This window comes from Schistocerca serialis, chromosome 7, assembly GCF_023864345.2.
Source record: "Schistocerca serialis cubense isolate TAMUIC-IGC-003099 chromosome 7, iqSchSeri2.2, whole genome shotgun sequence".
Taxonomy (NCBI): domain Eukaryota; kingdom Metazoa; phylum Arthropoda; class Insecta; order Orthoptera; family Acrididae; genus Schistocerca; species Schistocerca serialis.
Window position 1 is genome coordinate 529,320,124 of NC_064644.1, and position 25,499 is coordinate 529,345,622.

The 25,499-nt window shown below is 37.8% G+C and overlaps 1 protein-coding gene across 1 annotated transcript in view; it reads left to right on the top strand.

The window, feature by feature from the left end:
* LOC126413208 (modular serine protease-like) overlaps positions 1 to 25,499 on the top strand; it is a 201,043-nt gene that overhangs the window by 69,494 nt on the left and 106,050 nt on the right. Inside the window, exons 4-5 of the mRNA XM_050083105.1 lie at positions 4,263 to 4,594; positions 4,758 to 4,970. Coding sequence (XP_049939062.1) covers positions 4,263 to 4,594; positions 4,758 to 4,970 — 545 coding nt within the window. The remainder of the gene's footprint in view (positions 1 to 4,262; positions 4,595 to 4,757; positions 4,971 to 25,499) is intronic.

The following is a 25,499-nucleotide window of genomic DNA, read 5'->3' on the forward strand; positions in this document are numbered from 1 at the left end:
GAACACAACTTTATTCCATGAAAGCATTGACAACTTGAACACAGTATTTAGGTAACATTCAGCAGGAACCAATCATGTCCACAACAAGCTACAGCAATACATGTAGAAAACTTTGGCTGAGCGTAGCTTGGCTAGTCTTAAATAGATTATGGCCCGTGGCAGGCTGACAATGATGTCACACATGTGTAGCCCCCCCCTCACACACACGTATGTGTACATGTCACTGCACAAAGAATATAGACTGAAGTGTAAATAAGTCTTTTATGAAGGTATTTGTCTGCGGTGTAGCCATGTATGGAAGTGAAAAAGTGAAACTTGGATGATAAACAGTTTAGACAAGAAGAGAACAGAAGCTTTTGAAATCCGATGCCACAGAATGATGCTGAAGATTATATGGGTAGATCATGTAATTGATGAGAAGGCAAGGAACAGAAAAGGGAAGAAAAATAAATTTGTGGCACAACCTGACTAGAAGAAATGATCAGTTGATAGGACATATTCTGAGACCTCGAAGGATCACTGGTGTGTGGGGTGTAAAAATCATAGAGGGAGACAGAGATGAATACAATAAGCAGATTCAGAAGGATGTAGGTTGCAGTAGTTATTTGGAGATCAAGAGGCTTGCACAGGATAGAGTAGCTTGGAGAGCTGTATCAAACTAGTCTTCAGACTGAAAGCTACAAGTGATCTCACTGCTAACATATGCAGGAGGCTTTTTCATGCTCATTATTGCTGTAGGTCCTCTATTGTTACTTGCCAATGGTCATTCATTGCAGTGCAGTAATACAGGACCCATTTATCTGGAAGCTTCTACATCTACATGATTACTCTGCAGTTCACAATTAAGTGCCCAGCAGAGGGTTCATCAAATCACCTTCAAGCTATTTCTCTACAATTCCACTCATGTTCATGATGATATTTTCTCCATAAGTAGGTGGACACAATAGAATATTTTTGCACTTGAAAGAGAAAGCTGGTGATTGAAATTTCATGAGATTGCTTCCGCAGTGAAAAATGCCTTTGTTTTAATGATTTCCACCCCATTTCTTGTGTCATGTCCATGGCACTCTCTCCCCTGTTTCACAATAATACAAAATGAGCTGCTCTTCTTTGCACTTTTTTGATGTCCTTGATCAGTCTCATCTGATGTGGATCCCACACTGCACAGTAATATTCCAGAAGAGGGCAACAAGTGTGGTGTGACAAGTCTCTTCAGTAGACCTGTTGGATCTTCTAAGTTTTCTGCCAATAAATTGCAATCTTTGTTTTGATTTCTCCGCAACATCATCTGTATGATCATTCCAAGTTAAGTTATTTGTAATTTTCATAAGCATTCATCTTTCTTGTAAAAACAGGGTTTCTATGATCCAAGACAACTGGGAGATCCGGGAAAAACCCAGGAATTTTTTCTTCCGGGAGAAAACTGGGAAAAACCTGGGAATTTTTTAGAATTCTTGGAGTTTGTCATTGTTTTAGTTTTCAGTTAAATTTTGTGATTTTGACTGGTAAGAACCAATACTCCAACAAAGGATATTACTGTATCCCGCTTCTGCAGAATTATAAGAATAATACTGCAGCAACGTCGCAAAGGTAATGTGCCATATACAACAGCAAAACATAGTGCTCATAAAAGTGTCTGCCAACAGCAAAGTGTGTCAAAGCTTTAGCAAGACTATGCAATGCTTCCTAGCAACAAATTGCCTCTGATGAGTGTGACGTGACAGCTGTTTACATTAGATTCGTTTGAGCAGTTGTGGGCGGGCTCTTGCGCCTGCGCAGTTGAGTCGCATATGAGTAGTACGTTCTCCCGCTTCTGGCTACAGACATGTGGCTGGGCGCCACCATATAATATTGCCCCGGTTTGGAAATATCGTAGATCCAGGGCTATGCGCAGAGCAGTCTGAGCTGTAGTGGGGAGGTGGGTAGTCTCCGTGTGACCCATGTTATGTTTAGTGATTATGCTGTTTCCTTTTCATTTATTGTTCTCACATTAAATGAAAACAAAACAGATTTCTGTGGCCAGGAGCTATCAAATGAGTTAAAATATGTTCACATAATTACGGAAGGCTAAAATATGTTGTTAGTTTCAGGTTTTATTTCCACCTTTCTGACAGTCGAGCATTAATTGCCTTGCAGAACAATGAAGTTATTTTTGTTGGTTTGCTAAAGAGATTTGGCTTTTATTAATCTTTAGTGCTGAGGCAGTCAATTTATTTGAAATGAAGTGTTTAGTTACACACCGTTGGCTAGTTTCAACTGTTCGCTGCATTTCAAGTGCATGTTTTCCATCTTCTAGCTTGCATGGCATTATGCCACAATAAAGAACCAAACATGAGATAATACAGTACTGGTACTCAATAAAATTTACTTCCAAATCTGGACATACGAATGTGCACTTTAAGCCAATTTATGCATTGTAGTACGGTTCACAAAATTCCGGTGCTCTTGATGTATCCTCTGATGTTTTGTTTCTTTTGTGACATTGTGCAAGATCTTTTAATGTTTTACATGTATGAACATATGGGCTTCCCGCGTCATTGTAGCTGCACCAGAGCAGTGGTGCTTGTTATCTGGCACTCTCTGGCAACTGCTTAAATGAATTAATTTCTAACAGGTCATGGGAAAATATTGCGAATGGTGGTTTGAAAAGTGTTACTTTCAAAGTAAATTTCCTTTTACACAAGACAAACTATGTGGGAGAATATATGATGAATTTCTTAAATGGCAGAGCATTTGACTCTCAATTAAAAATCAATTCTTTGAGGACGACCATCTAGAAGAATTTTGAGCCCAGAAGGTCAGATATTTATGTCGTTATTACAAATTTTACTGACACATTTGTGTGATATATCTTAAAGTGTGACACACGCAAAAAAGATCAACAATATATGTGGAGGCTTAGCTTCTCTTGCAGCTTATTAAATTAGAGACCACGATTAAATGTGAAAGCTTTGTTTTTTTTTTTTTTTTTTTTGTAACAACACTATGCGTATTAATTTAAACCATTAACTTTTCTTATTTGTGTGTTCATGCTACTCAAGAGTGATATTGCTATTGGCTGACTACATCACGTGTCCTATGCTGTCATCAGCTGGTGAGATCACGTGACATGAGCTATGACTGGCTTACAAAAGCACGTCGCAATCTCAATTTCAATGCTTTGGAAAGTAACATGCGCTGTTTGGTGGAATTCGAATTTATACCTTTGTAACATGAAAATATGCAGTGTACATGTTGCAGCACATCAAAGATCTTTCCAAAATGTGTTGTTTCCCCCTGAGTTTCATTTTTGAAAGTGCCAGGAAATTCTACGTTGACATATAAAACCATAAACATTCAAAGGATTGATAAGTTTTACAGTGCTGAGGAAAAGTATACTGTCACTTAACACGGGAAAAGTGTATTTTCACTCGGGAGAAAGTGTAGTTTCAACCGGGAAATCTGGGAATGTTTTTTGCCTTGTCCATGTATACACCTTGAAAAAATGTTCCCATGTTTGATCTCCACTGGATTTGCTGAACAAATGATAATGGTATCTCCTCTCTGCAGAAAGAACGTATGCATCTGCCAGTGTCAGTCTGAAACTGTACACGTTCCTTCAGAATTGATTTCTCCACCCATCCCAACATGTAATATCATTTGTTCAGTGCTCCTGGTATTGATCAATTGCACTGCCATTCTGAAATGGATGACACTTGTCCTCCTGAAGTACAAAATGACAAACATATGTATAAAGGCTAACTGCAACAGTTATCAGTGTTGCAGATTATATTTGTCAAAATAAGAATAAAAATGTGATGAGAGAGAAGTGAAATATAAGAATACAATACTTGTATTGGAATTATTTCTTTTATTTGATTTTGAAAGCCAAAATCTGTGATACAAATATGTTTGATTGCCATCAGTGTGACTGTTTAAATATAGTATTATATTCTCATTTTTAAAGCTGGGTGTTCATATTTTATATTTTTACCACAAGAATGGAAAAAAGTGCAGCACAAAACCCAAATAATTTCATATAAATGTGCAGCACTTCAAATATAGTTTTTCACATTTTATTAGATGTGTTGTGTACCTTAATGTTAATGCTTGTTATACAATTTTATTTTTTCATTACTGTCTAGTATTATATACTGTCTAGCAATTCAAATTATTTCATTGATTACATGGATGTAGACAGTCATCAGAATGTGCTGTTCTTGTGCACAGTGGGATATTGGTGGCAGTTGTAGGTATTAAGAGAATCTTCATCCATCTTTCAGTTGCTCTAGTGCCCTCTTCCAGTGTGCATATGGTGCCTGTGTTGATGGGAATGCAGCTTGTGATGGTACCATCCAGTGTGAAGGTGATGGCTCAGATGAAGCTCCTGAGCTGTGTGGAACATCTTCAGCCCCCATGTGCACACTTCCACTCAAGCACAAAAATGGTGGCTATAAAGTGCTTGGCTGTGACTCCCAATTTTGTGGTTTTGGACCAGGAGCACAAGTTCCTTCTGGCACACAGTTGCAGTTCTTCTGTGATGAAGGATATCACATCAGTGGGCCTAATGATTCCTATTGCCTCGATGAGGCATTTTCTCCACCACCACCAGTTTGTGAGAAGAGCAGGTTGTTTTCTACCTCCAGCACATTACATTATGGTACTGTATAACAAATCATTTAAGTTGTATAATAGTTTATCTAGCTTTTTAGATAACTTTAATTTACTATAAACTGTGTGATACTTCAGTCTAATACAAATTTCAATTACTGTTACAGCTCAGTGTCCTCCTCTGGTATATGATTTGCTTGATATCAAGTGCTACTCAAGCTTTGGGCAGAAGATTGCGTGCAATAAACCAATGTCTGTGGGCAGCAAAGCAAATCTAGCATGTAAATCAAATTATGTTAAGACCAAGGAGTTTAACTATACTGCTCTCACGTGCACTGACAGTGGTACATGGGATAACCAACCATTCACTTGTGTTCCAGGTCAGAGTGCTTTCTCATTGTAACCATAAGTGGAATAAAAATTTAAAACAACAGTGTGGGAATCAGACATGTAATTTGTAGTAATGTTTCAAAGTGAAGGACAATATGAATCAATATTACTTCCAGATGATTAATTTTGTGCACTGTCAACAAATAATTTCAGACAGCATTAATATTTTATCAATATTTTTCCTCTGACTTCATTGAACTTAGACTGGGAAGGAAGTTTGTGACTGTGGTGTTATTTTCCCACATTAATTTGGCATTGCCTTCCAGTTGAAGCTTTCCTTGACCCCTGTGTCGCCTGTGTCTCCTCAGTTACTAATATTCACATTCTTCCATGTGGAGCAGTTTATTAAATTTCTTTTGACATTTCCAAGCTACAATAAGCTACTCACATATGTGCTGCAGGTGATCTGTTGTTGCCAGTGAATTAAGTATTTTTTACCATTCAGAAAAACAGTTCAGTAAAATTTCATAGCTGTGTGTCTTGTTGTGGAGCTTGGATTTCTTCATCCAGCTATACTACCCAATCAAAAGTATCCACACACCTATATTTACGTTCACGTGGGATGCAGCCATCTTTCACCTTCGGCAGCTTGAACTCTGTTGGGAATGCTTTCAGTGAGGTGTCTGAACATCTGTGAAGAAATAACAGCTCATTCTTCCTGAAGGTAAGACTGTTAAGTACCAAAGAACAGATAGTTAGAGAATTGTGCTAAAGAATGAGGCAGTCAAAAGTCTATGCCACCTGGAGTTTGTGATTGGAAATCAAAAATGTTGTCCACATGATTCCTAGGTCTAAAAGTACTAACTCCAACATCGGGTGAAATGCTCATATAGTTATTGTCAAAACGAACAAAAACAAGAAAAGGAAAATCTAGGTATTAAGTACACAAGGACTGAAAGAGATATATTGTGTACTGATTGAAACATAAACTAGTGTTGTGACAGATATTAATGTACATGATGAATATGTGTAAAGTATTGCGTGTTTGAGCTAAGGGGAGGGATATGTAGTGCTTTGAGAATTTTTGGATACTGGGCCCTGGAGCAGAGTAATCCAAAAAATTAAAACTGTGCTTTGAACTGAGAATCTTACTCGGTGACCTTTCCCTTTGGTGAGCAAGTGCTCTACCAACTGAGCTATGTTCTAACTTCCAAACTTCAAAGAAGCACTTACCTGTAAAAGACAAAGGTCCCAAGTCGGTGTCTCGGTCTGGCACACAGTGCTTTTCCACTAGGAAGTTTCATTTCATGAAACACTTCACTGAAGAGTGAAAATTCCATTCTCATCAGATGTATTCCATTGGGCTCGTGTCAGGTCCCTGGACAAGACAGTCTATTTCACGAATGTTATGGTCTGCAAAACCATTGCCCCACAGATGCTGCTTTTATGGCAGGGTGCACTGTTATACTGATACATGCAATCATTGTTTCTGAGCTATTCCTCTACTTTATAGTACACAATGCTGCCAAATGTGTTCAAAGCTTTTCACATTTAGTGTTTTCCTAAGATCAATAAGGTAAACAACACATTTACAGTGAAAAATACCCCTGTACCATAACACTTCCTCCTGTGTACTTCATTGTTGGCACTACATGATTACAGGTAACATTCTTCTGTTGTTGTGGTCTTCAGTCCTGAGACTGGTTTGATGCAGCTCTCCATGCTACTCTAACCTGTGCAAGCTTCTTCATCTCCCAGTACCTACTGCAGCCTACATACTTCTGAATTTGCTTGGTGTATTCATCTCATAGTCTCCCTCTATGATTTTTACCCTCTACGCTGCCCTCCAATACTAAATTCGTGATCCCTTGATGCCTCAGAACATGTCCTACCAACCGATCCCTTCTTCTAGTCAAGTTGTGCCACAAACTTCTCTTATCCCCAATCCTATTCAACACCTCCTCATTAGTTATGTGATCTACCCATCTAATTTTCAGCGTTCTTCTGTAGCACCACATTTCAAAAGCTTCTATTCTCTTCTTGTCTAAACTATTTATCATCCATGCTTCACTTCCATACATGGCTACACTCCATACAAATACTTTCAGAAACGACTTCCTGACACTTAAATCTATACTCGATGTTAACAAATTTCTCTTCTTCAGAAACGCTTTCCCTCCCATTGCCAGTCTACATTTTATATCCTCTCTACTTTGACCATCATCAGTTATTTTGCTACCCAAATAGCAAAACTCCTTTACTACTTTAAGTGTCTCATTTCCTAATCTAATACCCTCAGCATCTCCAAACTTAATTCGACTACATTCCATTATTCTCGTTTTGCTTTTGTTGATGTTCATCTTATATTCTCCTTTCAAGACACTATCCATTCTGTTCAACTGCTCTTCCAAGTCCTTTGCTGTCTCTGACAGAATTACAATGTCATCGGCGAACCTCAAAGTTTTTATTTCTTCTCCATGGATTTTAATACCTACTCCGAATTTTTCTTTTGTTTCCTTCAGTGCTTGCTCAATATACACATTGAACAACATCAGGGAGAGGCTACAACCCTGTCTCACTCCCTTCCCAACCACTGCTTCCCTTTCATGCCCCTCAACTCTTACAACTGCCATTTGGTTTCTATACAAATTGTAAATAGCCTTTCGCTCCCTGTATTTTACCCCTATCACCTTCAGAATTTGAAAGAGAGTATTCCAGTCAACATTGTCAAAAGCTTTCTCTAAGTCTACAAATGCTAGAAACATAGGTTTGCCTTTCCTTAATCTAGCTTCTAAGATAAGTCGTAGGGTCAGTATTGCCTCACGTGTTCCAATATTTCTACAGAATCCAAACTGATCTTCCCCTAGGTCGGCTTCTACTAGTTTTTCCATTCGTCTGTAAAGAATTCGCATTAGTATTTTGCAGCCATGACTGACTCTTCACGCAGTATCATATCTCGCATTTCATCTTCATCTACATTCTCTTCCACTTCCATAATATTGTCGTCAAGTACATCACCCTTGTATAGACCCTCCATATACTCCTTCCACCTTTCTGCTTTCCCTTCTTTGCTTAGAACTGGGTTTCCATCTGAGCTCTTAATATTCATACAAGTGGTTCTCTTTTCTCCAAAGGTCTCTTTAAGTTTCGTGTAGGCAGTATCTATCTTACCCTTAGTGAGATAAGCCTCTACATCCTTACATTTATCCACTAGCCATCCCTGCTTAGCCATTTTGCACTTCCTGTCGATCTCATTTTTGAGACGTTTGTATTCCTTTTTGCCTGCTTCATTTACTGCATTTTTATATTTTCTCCTTTCATCAATTAAATTCAATATTTCTTCTGTTTCCCAAGGATTTCTACCAGCCCTCGTCTTTTTACCTACTTGATCCTCTGCTGCCTTCACTATTTCGTCCCTGAAAGCTACCCATTCTTCTTCTACTGTTTTTCTTTCCCCCACTCCTGCCATTTGTTCCCTTACGCTCTCCCTGAAACTCTGTACAACCTCTGGTTTAGTCAGCTTATCCAGGTCCCATCTCCTTAAATTACCACCTTTTTGCAGTTTCTTCAGTTTTAATCTACAGTTCATAACCAATACATTGTGGTCAGAATCCACATCTGCCCCTGGAAATGTCTTACAATTTAAAACCTGGTTCCTAAATCTCTGTCTTACCATTAGATAATCTATCTGAAATCTGTCAGTATCTCCAGGCTTCTTCCATGTATACAGCCTTCTTTTATGATTCTTGAACCAAGTGTTAGCTATGATCAAGTTGTGCTCTATGGAAAATTCTAACAGGTGGCTTCCTCTTTCATTTCTTAGCTCCAATCCATATTCACCTACTACGTTTCCTTCTCTCCCTTTTCCTACTACCGAACTCCAGTCACCCATGACTATTAAATTTTCGTCTCCCTTCACTATCTGAATAATTTCTTTTATTTCGTCATACATTTCTTCAATTTCTTCGTCATCTGCAGAGCTAGTTGTCATATAAACTTGTACTACTGTAGTAGGCATGGGCTTCGTGTCTATCTTTGCCACAATAATGCGTTCACTATGCTGTTTGTAGTAGCTTACCTGCATTCCTATTTTTTTTATTCATTATTAAACCTACTCCTGCATTATTAAACCTACTCCTGCATTACCCCTATTTGACTTTGTATTTATAGCCCTGTATTCGCCTGACCAAACGTCTTGATCCTCCTGCCACCGAACTTCACTAATTCCCACTATATCTAACTTTAACCTATCCATTTCCCTTTTTAAATTTTCTAACCTACCTGCCCGATTAAGGGATCTGACATTCCACGCTCCAATCCGTAGAATGCCAGTTTTCTTTCTCCTGATAACGACGTCCTCCTGAGTAGTCCCCGCCCGGAGATCCGAATGGGGGGACTATTTTACCTCTGGAATATTTTACCCAAGAGGACGCCATCATCATTAACCATACGGTAAAGCTGCATGCCCTCGGGAAAAATTACGGCTGTAGTTTCCCCTTGCTTTCAACCGTTCGCAGTACCAGCACAGCGAGGCTGTTTTGGTTAGTGTTACAAGGCCAGATCAGTGAATCATCCAGACTGTTGCCCCTGCAACTACTGAAAAGGCTCTGCCCCTCTTCAGGAACCAAGCGTTTGTTTGGCCTCTCAACAGATACCCCTCCGTTGTGGTTGCACCTACGGTACGGCTATCTGTATCGCTGAGGCCCGCAAGCCTCCCCACCAGCGGCAAGGTCCATGGTTCATTCATCAAACTCAACCACTTCCATCGAACTTCCATACTGGAGGCCTATAGCCTGATTCGTCATCCCAAATCACTCGTTTCCTGTCATCCACTTTGTAGTGGCATTGCTCTTTACACAACTGAAGTTTTGTTTAGCATTGTATACGGGAAGGTGTGGCTCATGAGGAGATGCTGAACAATGTTACCCTGTTCCTTTTAGCTCCCTACAATCATTATGCTAGCTGGACTGTTGGTAGCACTTTGGAACTCGTAGATTTTACAGTCACCCTCGACAATGCTCGATGCTCCCCGACCATCAGTACATGAAGTGTGCCTGGTCTTGGTTTAACTATGGTAATTCCTTCGAATTTCTATTTAACTGTCACATGATATCACCAACAGTTCACTTCGGCAGTTTTAGAGGAGCTGAAATGGTCTTGACAGATTTGTTACTTGAGTGAAATCCAATGGCTAGTTCATATTCAATTCAGTGGGCTCTCCTGACCAATGCATCTTCCTGTTTCTGCTTCTCTGCAACACAATACTCCCCACCTCCTTTTGTACTGATGGGTTTGCCTCGCGTGACGTTGAGTAGCCAATCCCACATTACACAGGGATTTCAGGATACTTCTGATCAGATAGAGATGTGTAGTATGCTTTCACACAGTTGTAACACGGCATTCAACAACCATATCCATGCTAAACTAGTAAAAGAATTGTGATGAAGAATGCACACATTGTGGTGATAAAGCTCATATGAAGCCCCTGAACTCTGTAAGACATCTCTAGTGTCCAAGTGAACACTTGCGCTATAGCATGAAAATGATGGTTACAAGTGCTTGGTTGTGTTCCTGAAGCCTGTAATTTCAGCCCAGGAACACAAGTACCTTTTGGTAAATGGTTGAGTTATTCTGTGGTGAAGAGAGAGTGTAGCAAATAGCCAGTGGAGAACTAGAGTCGCAACACCTCCAGTTGTTCTCTTATTGCTCACAATATCAGTATGAAGTATTCTAACGCTTTCTTGGATGACAAGAGACAGTGCTGTGTTGGTTTGCACGACTCACATGCCCCTTCCAGTTATATGTTGTGCATGCAGTTGATCCTCTTCTTTGGGTCATGAGCTATGTTGCTCTCACCATTTAATTCTTTTCTGAAGACTGTATCAGGTTAAAGGGAATAATATTAACCAGCTCTCTATTCTTGAAATAAATCATGTACTCATAGAATCTTTTCAGTTCAACAACAATACATTTTCAACTCTCATTCCCAAAGTAACAATTATTCTGTATAAGCTCCAGCAAGCCAACTGATTCCAAGATAAATGTCGGAATCGACAAAGCACCCATACAATTACATATGTGCTGCCTCATGCAGATCCAAGACTTGAAGTAAGTCTCTCTATACAATGCATGCTTCATCTGTCTCTGTAACAATCCTCAGGACACCATAAACCATGGAACATTATAAAAACACTCTTTGACTTTTTGATATAAATTCCAAGGCGCTGCTGGTAACCACTTGTCAGGGCCGCTCGTATGACGCAGCTCCTGGCTTCTTGTGATAGTTGTCCCTCCTGCACACACAGATATGTGTGGCACAGTAAAAAGGCTCTCTCGCCCTCGTCATTGAAATATCGGGTGTTCGAGACGGTGGAGAGCCAAGTGTTTCTAGAATTTACCCCAAAAGCACTACAGTATTAATAATCATTTTCTTTTATGGACATGGGGCAGCGAAGGATGTTCCTCTTTAGGCACTGTTGGGTAACTTTTCTTTCTTTCTTCCTTTCTCATTTTTTTCTTTGGTATTGCAGTCTGCCTGAAAGTTTGCAAATACCTGCTGTCTGCACTCACCCAGTAATAGATATGCTTCCAGTATAAATGGAATTAGTGGAAGGTTGAGAGAGTGGGGGACACAGTTTGTCTGCTTCTTTTACTGGGTTTTCTCTGACTTGAGATGACATACGAGAGCTATCTTCATTATTACACAATCGTTTTAATGTTTAAAAAACTAAATCTTAAATGGTTCTTTCTTTCTGTTTTATTCATTTTACTGCTTCCATTCCAGTTACTTTGTTTCAGCTATCATTAAATGGATAATGTATGGATAATTTATTGCTGTTCTATCTCCATTACATGTTCATCATTCATGGTGGAAAAACAGTCCTTATCTCACATACTAATGAGCTCATTTCTGCAAGGTACTTTTCTCTAATCATCATTAATGAGAAAAGAGCAAACACAAATTTGTAGGCAAGAATCAACTAGACACACACAGATGAATATATCACTGATAAACTACATACAAGGACCAAAAAAAGGATACAAAGTCACCAGTAGAACAAACAAGAGAAGAGAAGAGAAGAGAAGAAAAGAGATGAGATGAGATGAGATGAGATGAGATGATGAATCCTAATGCATAAAGGGAATGTGTAAGATGAAAAAGAAATGTTGTTTGGTGACTAAGATTCATATTGCAAAGGATATTACAGCATTATGAGGTGAGGTGGAAGAAGTGTTTAGAACAAAAGTGGCACCAAGTGGTTGAATCTTCTGAAATTGTTTTGTAGATAAAGCTCATTGCAGACTCTTTTGTCCGTACCAGAAGTGAGGAAGTAATGACAAACCAATAATGTAGAATGGGTTGCACTTACTAAGAGATTCATTTTTGAAATAGTCACTTCTGCAAAATAATGTCTTTCTGCATATGTAATATGAAGGAATCCTTTACTAAATTTCTGTTTTATGAAAATGAATGGTGAGAAGCCCTAATAGTTGATGTTTTTGTAATCAGTCTTTGGATGACACCCCCCCCCCTTTTTTCATATAGCTAAATAATGCAAGATTATCATCATATTCCTTCTAACTGTAGTAAAAGGGATCACTGGCACTGAAACAGGTAATGTGTTGAAATAAAGAGTACGATGCTGTTCACACAGTTGCTGCTGTCATAAGAACCACAAGTATTAATGGAATGATGCGAACAATTTCTGTTGATGAGATGTTACATACACTATTTACGTTGTTGTGGTACCTCTAATTCAGATTTGGCGATTCTCACCCCGACTCTGATCAATGAATTACTTTGGTAGTTCTGTTACACTTACACCAATAGCAGCAAACTGGTATGTCACAAAAGCTGTCAAGTGCTGATGCCAAATGGCAACACACTGCCGTCGGGTTGGTTGCCAGCTTAGCCCCTGTGACTGCATGACATTCTGAATCTGTCATTAGCTGTGCGACTAGCAGAGGGCCTTCTCATACACCTGGCCAAAGAACAGAGGATGTGTAAATCTTGAGGTCACTCCTGCCACAAACCTTCTGCAGCTTCTGCCAATGTCATATGCAGCCAATCAGGGAAAGTGTACCTCCTCTGTGCGGGTGTTTAGGGCCACACACATGCCGATCACAGCACTTACAATACAGCCAGCCAAGAGAAGAAGTCTGCTCTGGATCCATTGCTGCCTTGACTGCAAGCTGCCTTTGCTGCCAGTGGACCTTGGGAACATACTCTCAGGCCTGTTGGTATTCTGCCAGACTCATTTGACAAGACTATAGAAACTGTGAACTTGTATAGATTATAACTTAAGTGTTAGACTGTTTCAATGTGCTCTGCTCAAGGAGAGCAAGAGCTTAAACTAGTCAACCTAGTTGAGAACAAACTCTGACTGTAGAAGCTGTCATTGTGTTGTCTCCTCAACCAAGACTTGTATTCCAAGTACTTGTGTTTAGTTATGAACTTATTCCCATGCTAGCAACTAGTTACAAAGTTTTTTACCTGTTTGGGACAGTTAACGAAGACAGTTTGTGGTGAATTCATCGTGTTCTTAAATACAGAGGATGAACTACCTGCTCCTGTGTTTCTTGCAGAAGTGTTCAAAGTCCTGGATACTTCACAAGTTTGTGTCACTTGCATAGCTCATTATGGGAGTTAATGGGTTTTACAGTGTTGTTAATATACACAAGGTGTGATCAAAAAGTAATATAAATATTTTTAATTTCAAGAACTTTATAAATTTGATTTTCAAAATTTCTTTCTTTTATGTTGTTGGTACACATTTTCCTGATGTATGTTTGCATTTTCAGCTGTCGGAATATTTAGTTTATTGTCAACAGTTGGAAAGGTTATACATGTTTTAGTGCTCGGTGAATTTTTACTTATGAGATTACTTATGGATCACTGAATTTGCATTAAATTTTACTTGAAAAATGGAATAAATTGCAGTGCCACATTCAAAGTGCAGACTATAGCTTTTGGAAATTCTGCTATGGTAAGACAAGAGTTTACGAGTGGTATAAACCTTTCAAAGAGGATCAAGAAGACATTGAAGATGACATCCGTTTCTGACAACAATGTGAAAGAAGTAAAGAAAATAGTTCTGTAAAATTTCCAGATCACCATCAGAGAGGTTGCTGATGATGTCTGTATATCCTTTGCCTCATGTCAACAATCTTTCAGATGTTTTTGGCATGAGATATGTAGCAGCAAAGTTTGTTCCAAAATTGTTGAATTTCGACCAAAAACAGCATCATGTAGACATTGCTCAGGAACTGCTGAAGTTGATAGCGATTCAGAACTTCTAAATAAGGATATAGCAGATGACAAAATATGGATATATGGCTATGACATTGAAAACAAGGCTCAATCATCCCACTGGAAACTGCCTGAAGAGCCAAGACTAAAAAAATTAAACAAGTTTGATGACATGTGGAAGTTATTTTCACTGTTTTCTTTGTTTACAATGGGATAGTGCATCATGAGTTCCTGCCTTATGGTTCTACAGTCAATAAAGAATACTACCTAGAAGTTAGGTGCCATGTGCATGAAGTAATGAACGACCAGAATTGTGGCTAAACCATTTGTTGAATTAGCATCACAGTAATCCTCCTGCTCACACATCAATATTTGTTCATGATATTTTGCCAAAAAACAAAACTGTTATATTGCCCCAGCCACTGTATTTACAGGACAAGGCCCCCTGCAACTTCAATGCCGAAGCTGAAGAGAATGATGAAAGGACGTTGTTTTGCCACCACTGATGAGATAAAAACAGAATCGCTGAAAGAGCTGAGTATCTTACAGAAAAGTGAGTTCCAGATGTGCTTCCAAGATTGTAAAAAGTGCTTGCACAAGTCTTTTATATTTGAGGGGAAGTACTTTGAAGGGGCAAAAGTTGATGTTGATGAATAAAGAAAGATACTTGAAGAAAAACAAAAATTGCTGTTACTTTTTGATCATGTCTGGTATGAGGAAGAGAAAGAGCCCAGGAATTGAACCCTAAGGTACACCTTGTATTACTCTTTCATTGATGCATTGAAACCTTATAACTTCATCATCTAGTTGCTTTGGCAGTTTATTGCATTGCTTACGGTTTAATAATTATGTGACTAGGACATCCGTGGATGGATCCCTGCTACAATATGATTTCAGTATATTTAGAAGTAACAAACAGTTTGCTGTGTTAAATGCTTTTGTCAGCTCTAAAAATGTGCTTGTACTGGACTTCCTCTTGCCAGAAAGATATCAAACTCAATGCAAGAACTTTGTAACTGCTGTGGTTCTGCTCAGCTTTTCCTGAAGCCACACTGAGAATCTAAAAGTAGTGAAGAAGGCACGTCCATATATCTCGCTAAAGGTGGGAGTTAGTGATTTCTTTTTCAGAAATCGATTGGTTCTTTTGCCATTTCCAGCCATTCTTTTAGAATAACTTTTATTTTTTTCCGTTTGTTAGTCTTCAAGTACTCATAATAGCTCCCTCAATATGTATGTGATAATTTTCCTTTTACTAGCGTCTAAAGGCATATTGAATTTTTGACACGTACAATTTAATATTTTTATTCGACTGTTCATATGCAACTTGCATAGTCTTCTATTTCCTTACAGTAGGAATTCTTCCAACAGAAGTCAACATTCTTTTTACTATAATCATTGGAGAAACAATAATCCCTGTGCTATAGGTCTATAATGTTCAATGTTTGATTTTATAGTGGTGATGGATCAAAATTTTTATTTTGAAATGTAGCCAAAAGTTTTATTAATGCAAATCAAAATTGTACCAATGCAGGTTCCCTTTACAACTGCACCTTCTATTCAACATTTATAAAGTTGTAACGAGGAGAAACAGTTCAAACTTCATACGAATATAGTTTATGTTGAACAGATGCTAAAGTGTTGTTAAGATAAAATACCTTTTGTTCAGCTGACAGAAAATTTATTTAATAAAATGTAAATAATAACAGCTGTAAATAATAACAGCATAGTTCATACCAGTGCCTCAAAATAGAGCATTTGATAGCTCAATATTAAAGCTCTGATTGACTGACTGGCACCTATGAAAACCTCTCTTTATATTATTGTTATTATTATTATTATGTGAACTTTATCGGCCGCATTGGGTCACATCAGTTCAAGTTCAATTTTTCTTTGAAAATTGTACTGTTTGTCTCTTTCTGTGTGCCAGAAACTTTCATTCTTTCTGATCATAATTTTGTCAATTCATGTAACATCTCTGTAGGCCTTCTATGTGTCATTTAAAATGGAAAATTTTTTGTGGTCCTTAGGAAAAATCTGGAGTAAAACTGCTTTAAGATGATGATGAATTTCTGAGATCCGTTGTCCTTCAGTTGTCTTTTTAAGATTTCTCACCACAAGTTGTTGCAGAATCTTGTGTCCTTGCATTCACAGGATGTGCAAGAAATAAGAGATTCTATATTTCTCCCCTATCCTGGTGACTGATCTAATCTCCCAATAGACAGCTTAACTGGAGATGATGCTCAAGACACTTTCAAAATGATAATTCTAATTTATGCAAGATCTGGTGGTATTTCTTTCAGTTTTAAGGAGCTGATCAGTTATACTTCCATATTTAATTTGATATAAGGTTTTGCAAGAGCATACACTATGTGATCAGAAGTATCCGGACACCCCCAAAAACATACATTTTTCATATTAGGTGCATTGTGCTGCCATCTACTGTCAGGTACTCTACACCAGCGACCTCAGTAGTCATTAGACATCGTGAAAGAACGGAATGGGGTGCTCTGCGGAACTCATGGACTTTGAACATGGTCAGGTGATTTGATGTCACTTGTCATATGTCTGTACATGAGATTTCCACACTCCTAAACATACCTAGGTCCACTGTTTCTGATGTGATAGTGAAGTGGAAATGTGAATGGTCACATACATCACAAAAGTGTACAGACCGACCTCATCTGTTGACTGACAGAACCTGCCGACAGTTGAAGAGGGTCGTAATGTGTAATAGGCAGACATTTATCCAGACCATCACAAAGGAATTCAAAACTGCATCAGGATCCACTATAAGTACTATAACAGTTAGATGGAGGTGAGAAAACTTGGATTTCATGGTAAAGCGGCTGCTCATGAGCCATACATCACACAGGTAAATGCCAAGCAATGCCTCACTTGGTGTAAGGAGTGTTGTGTGGAGTAACGAATTGTGGTACACAATGTGGTGATTTGATGGCAGGGTGTGGGTATGGCAAATGCCCGGTGAACGTCATCTGCCAGCGTGTGTAGTGCTAACAGTAAAATTGGGAGGTGTGATGTTATGGTGTGGTCGTGTTTCTCATGGAGGAGGCTTGCACCCATTGTTGTTTTGCATGTCACTATCACAGCACAGGCCTACATTGATGTTTTAAGCACCTTCTTGCTTCCCACTGTTGAAGAGCAATTCGGAATGCTGATTGCATCTTTAAACACTATGGAGCACCTGTTCATAGTGCACGGCCTGTGGCGGAGTGGTTATACAACAATAACATCGCTGTAAAGGACTGTCTTGCACAGAGAGCTGACCTGAATCCTATAGAACACCTGTGGGATGCATTGGAATGCCAACTTCATGCCAGTCCTCACTGAGCGACATCAATACCTCTCCTCAGTGTAACACTTCATGAAGAATGGGCTGCCATTCTCCAAGAAACTTTCCAGCACCTGATTGAACGTATACCTGTGAGAGTGGAAGCTGTCATCAAGTCTAAGGATGGGACAACACCATACTGAATTCCAGCATTACTGATGGAGGAGGGCACTATGAACTTGTAAGTCATTTTCAGCCAGGTGTCCAGATGCTTTTGATCACATAGTGTAAGTGGGTTTTGCAAGAGTTATGGTTTTATAGTGTTGGATCTTAGTATCTATTGACAAGCATTTTTATTATACTTTGACCAGGCTAGAAACTGATAATTTCTCAAAGATATTTAAATTCTAGAACTGTGATATTCTGAATTGTATATGAATATTTTACATATGCAAAGGTTTTATGTTCATGTTCTCATTTTTCTCAAAGGAATCTTGTAATCCTATTTTTTGGGGATTTTTTGGATGCTAATGAGCTGTGCATGAAAATCTTCTATGCCAAAAGCTAAGAGACCTAAATCATCCACAAACCCCAGGCAGTTCACTCTTATTTAGTGTTTTGATCCAGTTTTTTTAGGTGGGTTTTCTTCCTGCCAAATCGTCATGGTGTGCTCAAGGGCTACATCGAAACGTAGTGAGGATAATTAATCACCTTGTCTGAAACCAGTTTTTATTGTGAAAGCTATTGAAATTTCTTCCTTGAAATTGACCTTGAAATGTGTGTTGGTTAAATTGACAAGATGATTTTTATTTATTTTAGATGAAGACTTTGTGATCTGGGGATTTTTAGAACTGTGAATCTATGAATACTATCATGTGCTTTACCAGGGTGTATATGACCCGGTACAACTGCGAGATTTGGGAAAAACCTGGGAATTTTTTCATCCGTGAGAAAACAGGGAAAAACCTGGAAATTTTTTAGAATCCCGGGAATTTTTCATTGCTGTAGTTTCCAGTTAAATTTTTGTAATTTTGACTGGTAAGAATCGATACTCTGACAAAGGATATTACTGTATCCTGCTACTGCAGAATAATAGTTCAACAATAAAACGTGAACGATAAAAAAAAGGAAAATAAAATATAAATTGTGAAGTAAATGTGCCATATACAACAACAAAACACACTGCTCATACAAGCTTTTGCCAACAGCAAACTGTCAAAGGCTTTAGGAAGACTATGAAATGCTTCATAACAACAAATCGCCTCCAATGAGTGTGACATCACAACTGTTTACATTAGATTCATTTTAGCAGTTACGAGCAGACTCATGCACATGCACAGTTGAGTTATGTATGAGTGGTACCTTCTCCCGTTTCCAGCTACATAAATGTTGTGTTATGAAAATGACCATTTGTGCCAAAACAGTCTCGTTTATTTGGTGTGTGTTACAATTTCTGCAGTGTTAGAAAGACCTGTTTTGTTTTACCTAGCAGACAGTGACAAAATAGACATAATAGACATAATCAGATCGAGAAACCACATCAGTCTTGGGTACCATTTGTATTAACAGCTTACACAGTATTAGACAATGATATTTTGATTTTTCATCTAGCAAAACGTTTGACGAACTTTGATGAGGTAACTGGTTCTCTTGCAGAAAGGAAAGCACACCATGTAAAGCTGTAGCAGGATTAGAGAGAAAACAATGCTAGGAGCTAAAGATTGAAGAAATGTCTATTGTATTGCTTGTCTCTTGTCTTTAACTGGTTTTATGTATCCTATATTTAATTTTATTTCACCCAAAACATAAAGTTATTAGCTAACAGGCAATAAAGAGTGCAAATTTTCTGAAGAGTTCTTTTTCTCCCGATTACAAATAATCCCATCCAATATTAATTTGCAAGATTTTTTAAAAGAGGGGCAGGATGTGAAACTGGCCGACTGTAAGCAGGAGAGGCACCAAAGGACATTTTTAATTTCCACTTCCTGAATATAGTTTGATGGCATCCAATACAAAATATACAAGTTTAAATTCCAATGAGCAAATTACAGTGACGTGCAATAGAAGAATTCTGTGTGAAGAGGGGTGGCACTACACTCTGGCACACTTAAGACCAAATAACATGTCTTACATTTCCTCGAACATATACATTTTTTATATCAGACTCTTGAGAGGGGGTTGGGTGTGGCGGGGGGGTTGGGGGGGGGGGGGGGAGGTGTGTGTGTGTCACTATCTCAGCATTGCCCTGGTTCGGAAGTATCGTAGATCCAAGGCTGATGCGCAAAGCAGTCTAAGTTGTAGTTAGCAAGTGTGTATCTCCACGTGACCCGTCTTTACATTTAGTGATTTTGATGTTTCCTCTTCATTTACTGCTCTCACTTCAAATGTAAACAAAATGGATTTCTGTGGCTGGGAACTATAAAGTGAATTACAATACATTCACATAATTACGGGAGGCTAATATATGTTATTAGTTTCAGATTTTATTTTATTTACAGTTTTCTGACAGTCATGCATTAATCACCTTGTAGAACAATGAAGTTATTTTTGTCAGTTTGCTACAGAAATTTGATTTTTATTAACTTTTTTACGCTGAGGCAGTCAATGTGTTTAAAACGAAATTTTTAGTTCCACACTATTGACTAATTTCAACTGCTCACTGCATTTCAAGTGCACGTTTTCCTCTTCTAGCACGTATGGCATTATGCCATAAGAAAGAATAAAAAATGAGTAATTACAGTACTGGTATGCCAAGAAAATTTGCATCCCAAAACCCACACCGAAAAGCTGAATATCAGGTTGAGGCGTACTTTATTGGTAATTGGAACATAAGAATGTGCTCTTTAAGTATGCACCTTAAATGTGAATTTTAGTATGGTTCACGAAATTCTGATGCTCTTGGAGTATCCTCTGATGTCTTTTTTCTTTTATGACACAATGTAAGATGTTTCAATGTTTTACACGTACCAACATATGGGCTTCCTGTGTCATAGCAGCTGGTAAAGTACGGTGGCACCTGTTATTTGGCGCTCTGTGACGACTACTGAAATGAACCTATTTCTAACAGGCCACGGGAAAATAATGCGAATGGTGGTTTGAAAAGCGTTACTTTCAAAGTAAATTTCCTTTTACGCACAAATTGAACTACATGCAAGAATGTACGATGAATTTTGTAAATCACAGAGCGTTTGATGACAAGCCATATAGAAGCATTTCAAGCCCAGAAGATCAGACATTCATGTTGTTATTATGAGCAAATTGATGTAGTGCTACGGGAAGCTCCCTCTCCTCTGGATTAGCTAATTTATTTATGGAAAACTCTGAGGACAAGTCACTTGACTCATCTCAAAATTTTACTGAATTTATGTGATATATCCTAAAGAGTAACACGTGCAAAAAATATAAACATTATATGTGAAACCTTAGCTTCTCTTGAAGCTTATTAATGTTAGGGACCAATGTTATATGTGAAAGCTTTGCTTTTCTTGTAGCAGCACTATGTATATTAATTTAAAACATTAACTTTTCCTGTTTGTGTATCCACACTACTTAACAGTGATGTTGCTATTAGCTGACTACATCACATGTCCTGTGATCTGAATATACGCTGTTATCGGCTGGCGGGATCACGTGACATGAACTATGACTGGCTTACAAAAGAGCGTAGCAATCTCGATTACAGTGGTTCAGAAAGTAACATGCGGTGTTTGGTGGAATTCGATTTTATACTTTCATAATATGAAAATATGCAGCGTACATGTTGCTGCACATCAAAAATCTTTCCAAACGGAGAGTCCTTCCCTGACTTTCATTTTCTAAAGCGCCAGGAAATTGTACACCCATGTATAAAAACATAACCATTCAAAGGATTGGTAAGTTTTACAGTTCAGAGTGAAAATATACTGTCACTTAATAACATGGAAAAATTGTGTCTTCATCCGGGAGAAAGTGTATTTTTAACTGGGAAATCCAGGAACTTTCCTTGTCTGCGTATACACCCTGTTTACTGTAATCTATAAATGAAATAAAGAGCTGGTTTTTCCTGTGTTTCTAAAGTTAAATTACTCGTTTCTGGCAGAGAATTTGGTCTTGGCAGCTTCTGTATGGGCGAAATCCTCCTTGGTATTTTCAAAGATATGGTTGCCGAGTGTTTTTAATCTTGGTGAAAATTATACATGAATAAATTTTATATGTGCAGCCCAGGGTTGGGTCCACATTCTTTTTTAAATAATGGGTGGATAATTCCTTTGGTCAAGTGCTCCGTAGTTTAACTGTTGATGAATATGTATGATTGCAGGTTTTCTCTCTCTCCCTCCTCTGCTTTTTCAGTTTTCTTCACTGCTTCGGTGTTCACTGCATGAATTGTAACTTTTTAGTTAGCTGATTGTGAGAAATACCTTATTTGATTAGCAGAGGATCTATTAGATAACTTGCTCCACATTCTGGCCTTTTTCGGCCAGTCACATCAATCACAGTGTCGTCATCTGCCATTGGCATCATGCAGATACAATGTGGAGGGCATGGGGTCATCACCCTTCACTCTCTGTTGTTGTTGTTGTTGGATTTATTTACCCTGAAACTGCTACTAGCCCCTCAACTGGCATCTGGAGGCTGAGTTCACCATGCTCAAGTCCTCTGATTGAGCAAAAATCCCTAGCAGTACAGAGAATCGAATCCAGCCAGATATGCTGACCATGTAGTTGCAGTATTGGGCAATCCATTGGATCAATGGTCATTAAAATTGTTTTGTTTTTACTTACTTGAAATGTTTCCAGTGGATCATCACAATTTACAAGTTTGCTGACTGTCTCTACAAGGATCTCTGCATTTTGTTCATTAGTGTGTGCTAACTTTCTTAATTTCTTTCTTAGCATCAATGTCAGGAGTTCATATTTCATAAGATATCTGCTGAAAGTTTTGTTGTGATCTTGCAATTACTTTTTTTCAAAATTTTTTTTCCCATCATTTCTAGGGTATTTTTAAGATGTTTGCATCTTGTTTGTCTGGTGACTTGACATACGGAATTTCTTTGTTGTATTAGTTTTAAATTTTATTTTCTGACTTTTTGGCTTGATGCTTGATCCAAGCTTGATATCTTCTCTCTACCGCCTATTTGCATTCTTAATTCTACCAATTTTGTTTCTTCCTGAGTTTTTTTGGAGTCATTCATTTGTTATCAGTTTAATTTGATGGTCAATTGTGGTAATGATTTGGTATTGGTGGACTCTTCCCCAGATTTCCTGCAGTACTCCGTATTTTATATAAATTTGGTTTGTTGAATTTTCTCCTATTTTTATTCAGAGGTTTCTTTCTTAGCCTAAAGATTAACTTTATTTTGATCTCTACAACATTGAGGTCAGTCCCTGACTTTTAAATGGTAGATTTTGTGATGATGCAATTTATCCTTGCAGACAGGGTCCAGCTACCATTTGTCTTTTCTGAAGTCAGGATGTTTCAGAGTTTTTAATTTATGAACAGGTTTCCTTTTACAGTGTGTTGATTTTGAGTAAGTTTGTGGTTTCTGCAAGTTTGTCAACCTTTGAGCATTTTTGGCTGGCCATTTTCCAGTGACATTTCGGTATCTTCTCTGTTGTCCTTGTTGTGCATTTAAATAACCGAGGAGAATATTAATGTTAATGTTTGATGGAGAAATTTTGATTAATGTTTGATTCAGGAGATCACAGTATTTTTGTCTTTTTTTTCTATCCTTCAGGGTTCTATTTTTCTGATTAACGGGTGTGTGTCTATTGACAGTTGTGCATGTGTCTTATTCACAGATTGACAAAGTTAAGATTGTAAGTTTGGATGAATAAAATTTAAATTCTATAGTTGAGTCAAGAACTTTGAGGTTTATTAGAAATCCACTTCCAAATTGTGGGCAACTTTCATGCCTAGCTTTCCTTGTATTTTCTTATAAGATTGGTATCCTTAGGATTCCATGGTGTTTTGATTGCTTTTTCTAATTTTTGGAAGGTCCATGATTGTAGAATAAAATAGAATATTTTTATTCATCTTCCAGTATTTTTTGTACATTTGGTATTGTCAAAGATTACAGTGGTGACAAGTTTGATTCCATAATCAGTTACATACAAAGAAAATAACACAGAAAATAACTAGTTTTTTTTAAAGAACTAAAAGATTTTCTTCATCACTCAGGAAAACATATATTATAATGATTAGTTTCTAAGAACTCTTCAACTGAATGGAATGGAATTCATTATATTTTAGCTAAGTTTGTAATTTGCCCTTAAATTTACTAAGCGGTGCTGTACGAGCTAAGTATGGTAGCTTATTGAAAACTTTTACACTCAAGTACTTGTAGTTATTGTGGACTATAGCAATCAGATTTTCTCTAGTGTACTCAAACAGATGTGTCATTATGCCAAGACATTTAAAATGGTTTCTGCAGGACTCTATGGGTGATAATCATTCTAAACATGTGATTGTCTTCTTCTGCCATCTAAAAATACATTTAGCTCCTGGGGAATTGCACCAGAGCAATAATCCATACTGCAGATGAGAGTGGAAAAAAGCAAAATATGACTGGAACAACAACTGTTTGCTCACACTGTTCATTAATTTATACAATAAAAATGTACACAAATTAGTTTGCTGCACAGATAATTTGTGTTTTCATCCCAAGAGTGTTTTTGGTCTATGGGCAGTTCAAGTAGTTCTACTGTTTTATTTTCATTTTTTTGGTTTCCTTTAGATTAAACATTGTTTCTTATGTTTTCAGTTTGGTTTATGTTGAGGTGATTGGCATGGCAGTTGCAATTAGTCATTTTCATCATTTCTCTGCCATTAACTAGTACATTTTATAAATTCTTACCCATCATTATTAATAGCATGTAATCAGCATGTACTACTTTGTTACATGGTTTATAATTAGAAAAGCCATTAATGTAGACAATAAACAGGAAAGGCCTAAAAACAGAGCCTTGGGTTGTTCCTTTTTTAATTGGGAATGAAAACAATCAATTATTGATAAAATTATTTAATTGGGGTAAATCACTCACTTTATTCAAAGTTAATTAAAGTAATAGGTTACAGCATGTTATGCAAATAAGCAGAGATCAGCAATACTCCCAAAAAAAGAATTTTTAATTGGATAGATGAAAAATCTACTCACAAAGTGACTGCAGAACACACACATAAGAGACTGTTCTGCTTGGCAGGCTTTTGTAGCCAGTGATTCTAGACTGCAGCCTTTCCTTCTCAACCTGTATGGTAAGTCTCCTCTGATTTGCAGTTCTGGGTGACTTTTTCGAAATCTACTCCTTTTGCTAGATCTCTCCAGTCCTCTTCCTCCACCCTTCTTCCTTCCCTTCCAACCCTCCTCCCTGAAGAAGAAGCCACTGACTCCAAAAGCTTGCCAACCACAACAGTCTTTTGTGTGTGTGTTCTGCTGCCTCTTGGTGAGTAGATTTTTTATTTCTCGAATTAAAAATTCATTTTTGAGAGTATTGCTGATCTCTGATTATTTGCAGAACGTGCTGTAACCTATTATTTCAATTGAATTTGAATAAACTGAGTGATTTACCCCATAATATCTTAATGTTTTGCTGATTATGTCATGCAACACTGAATCAAATGTTTTACTTAAATCAAGTGTTCCAGACATAGATGGCCTTTTATTTAGCCTTCATAAACATTATTCACCAACGCTTCAACTACTGAATCCGAGCTGAATGTTTCGTTACTTTCAAAACGGCTGTATATCTGTCTATGCACACAGTCTTCCTATTGTCTTGGATATGATTGGTACTATTGAAATGGGTGTGTAATTATTTGGGAAGCTTTTTTTCACATTTTTATATGAAGGTAATGTAACTGTGAGCTTAAGACATCCTGGGGAAATTCCTTCACCTAGTACTCTGTTAGACAGTGAAAGAAGTGGCATTTTGCTTTTCTTTGCTATACACATTATGATGAAATTACTAAGTCCCTAGTAGTATTTTGTTTTGGAATTGTTTAGTCTGTGTATCGATTTATGAATGTCACTTAAAGTGGTTAGTATCCATGTAAATTTCTCATTTT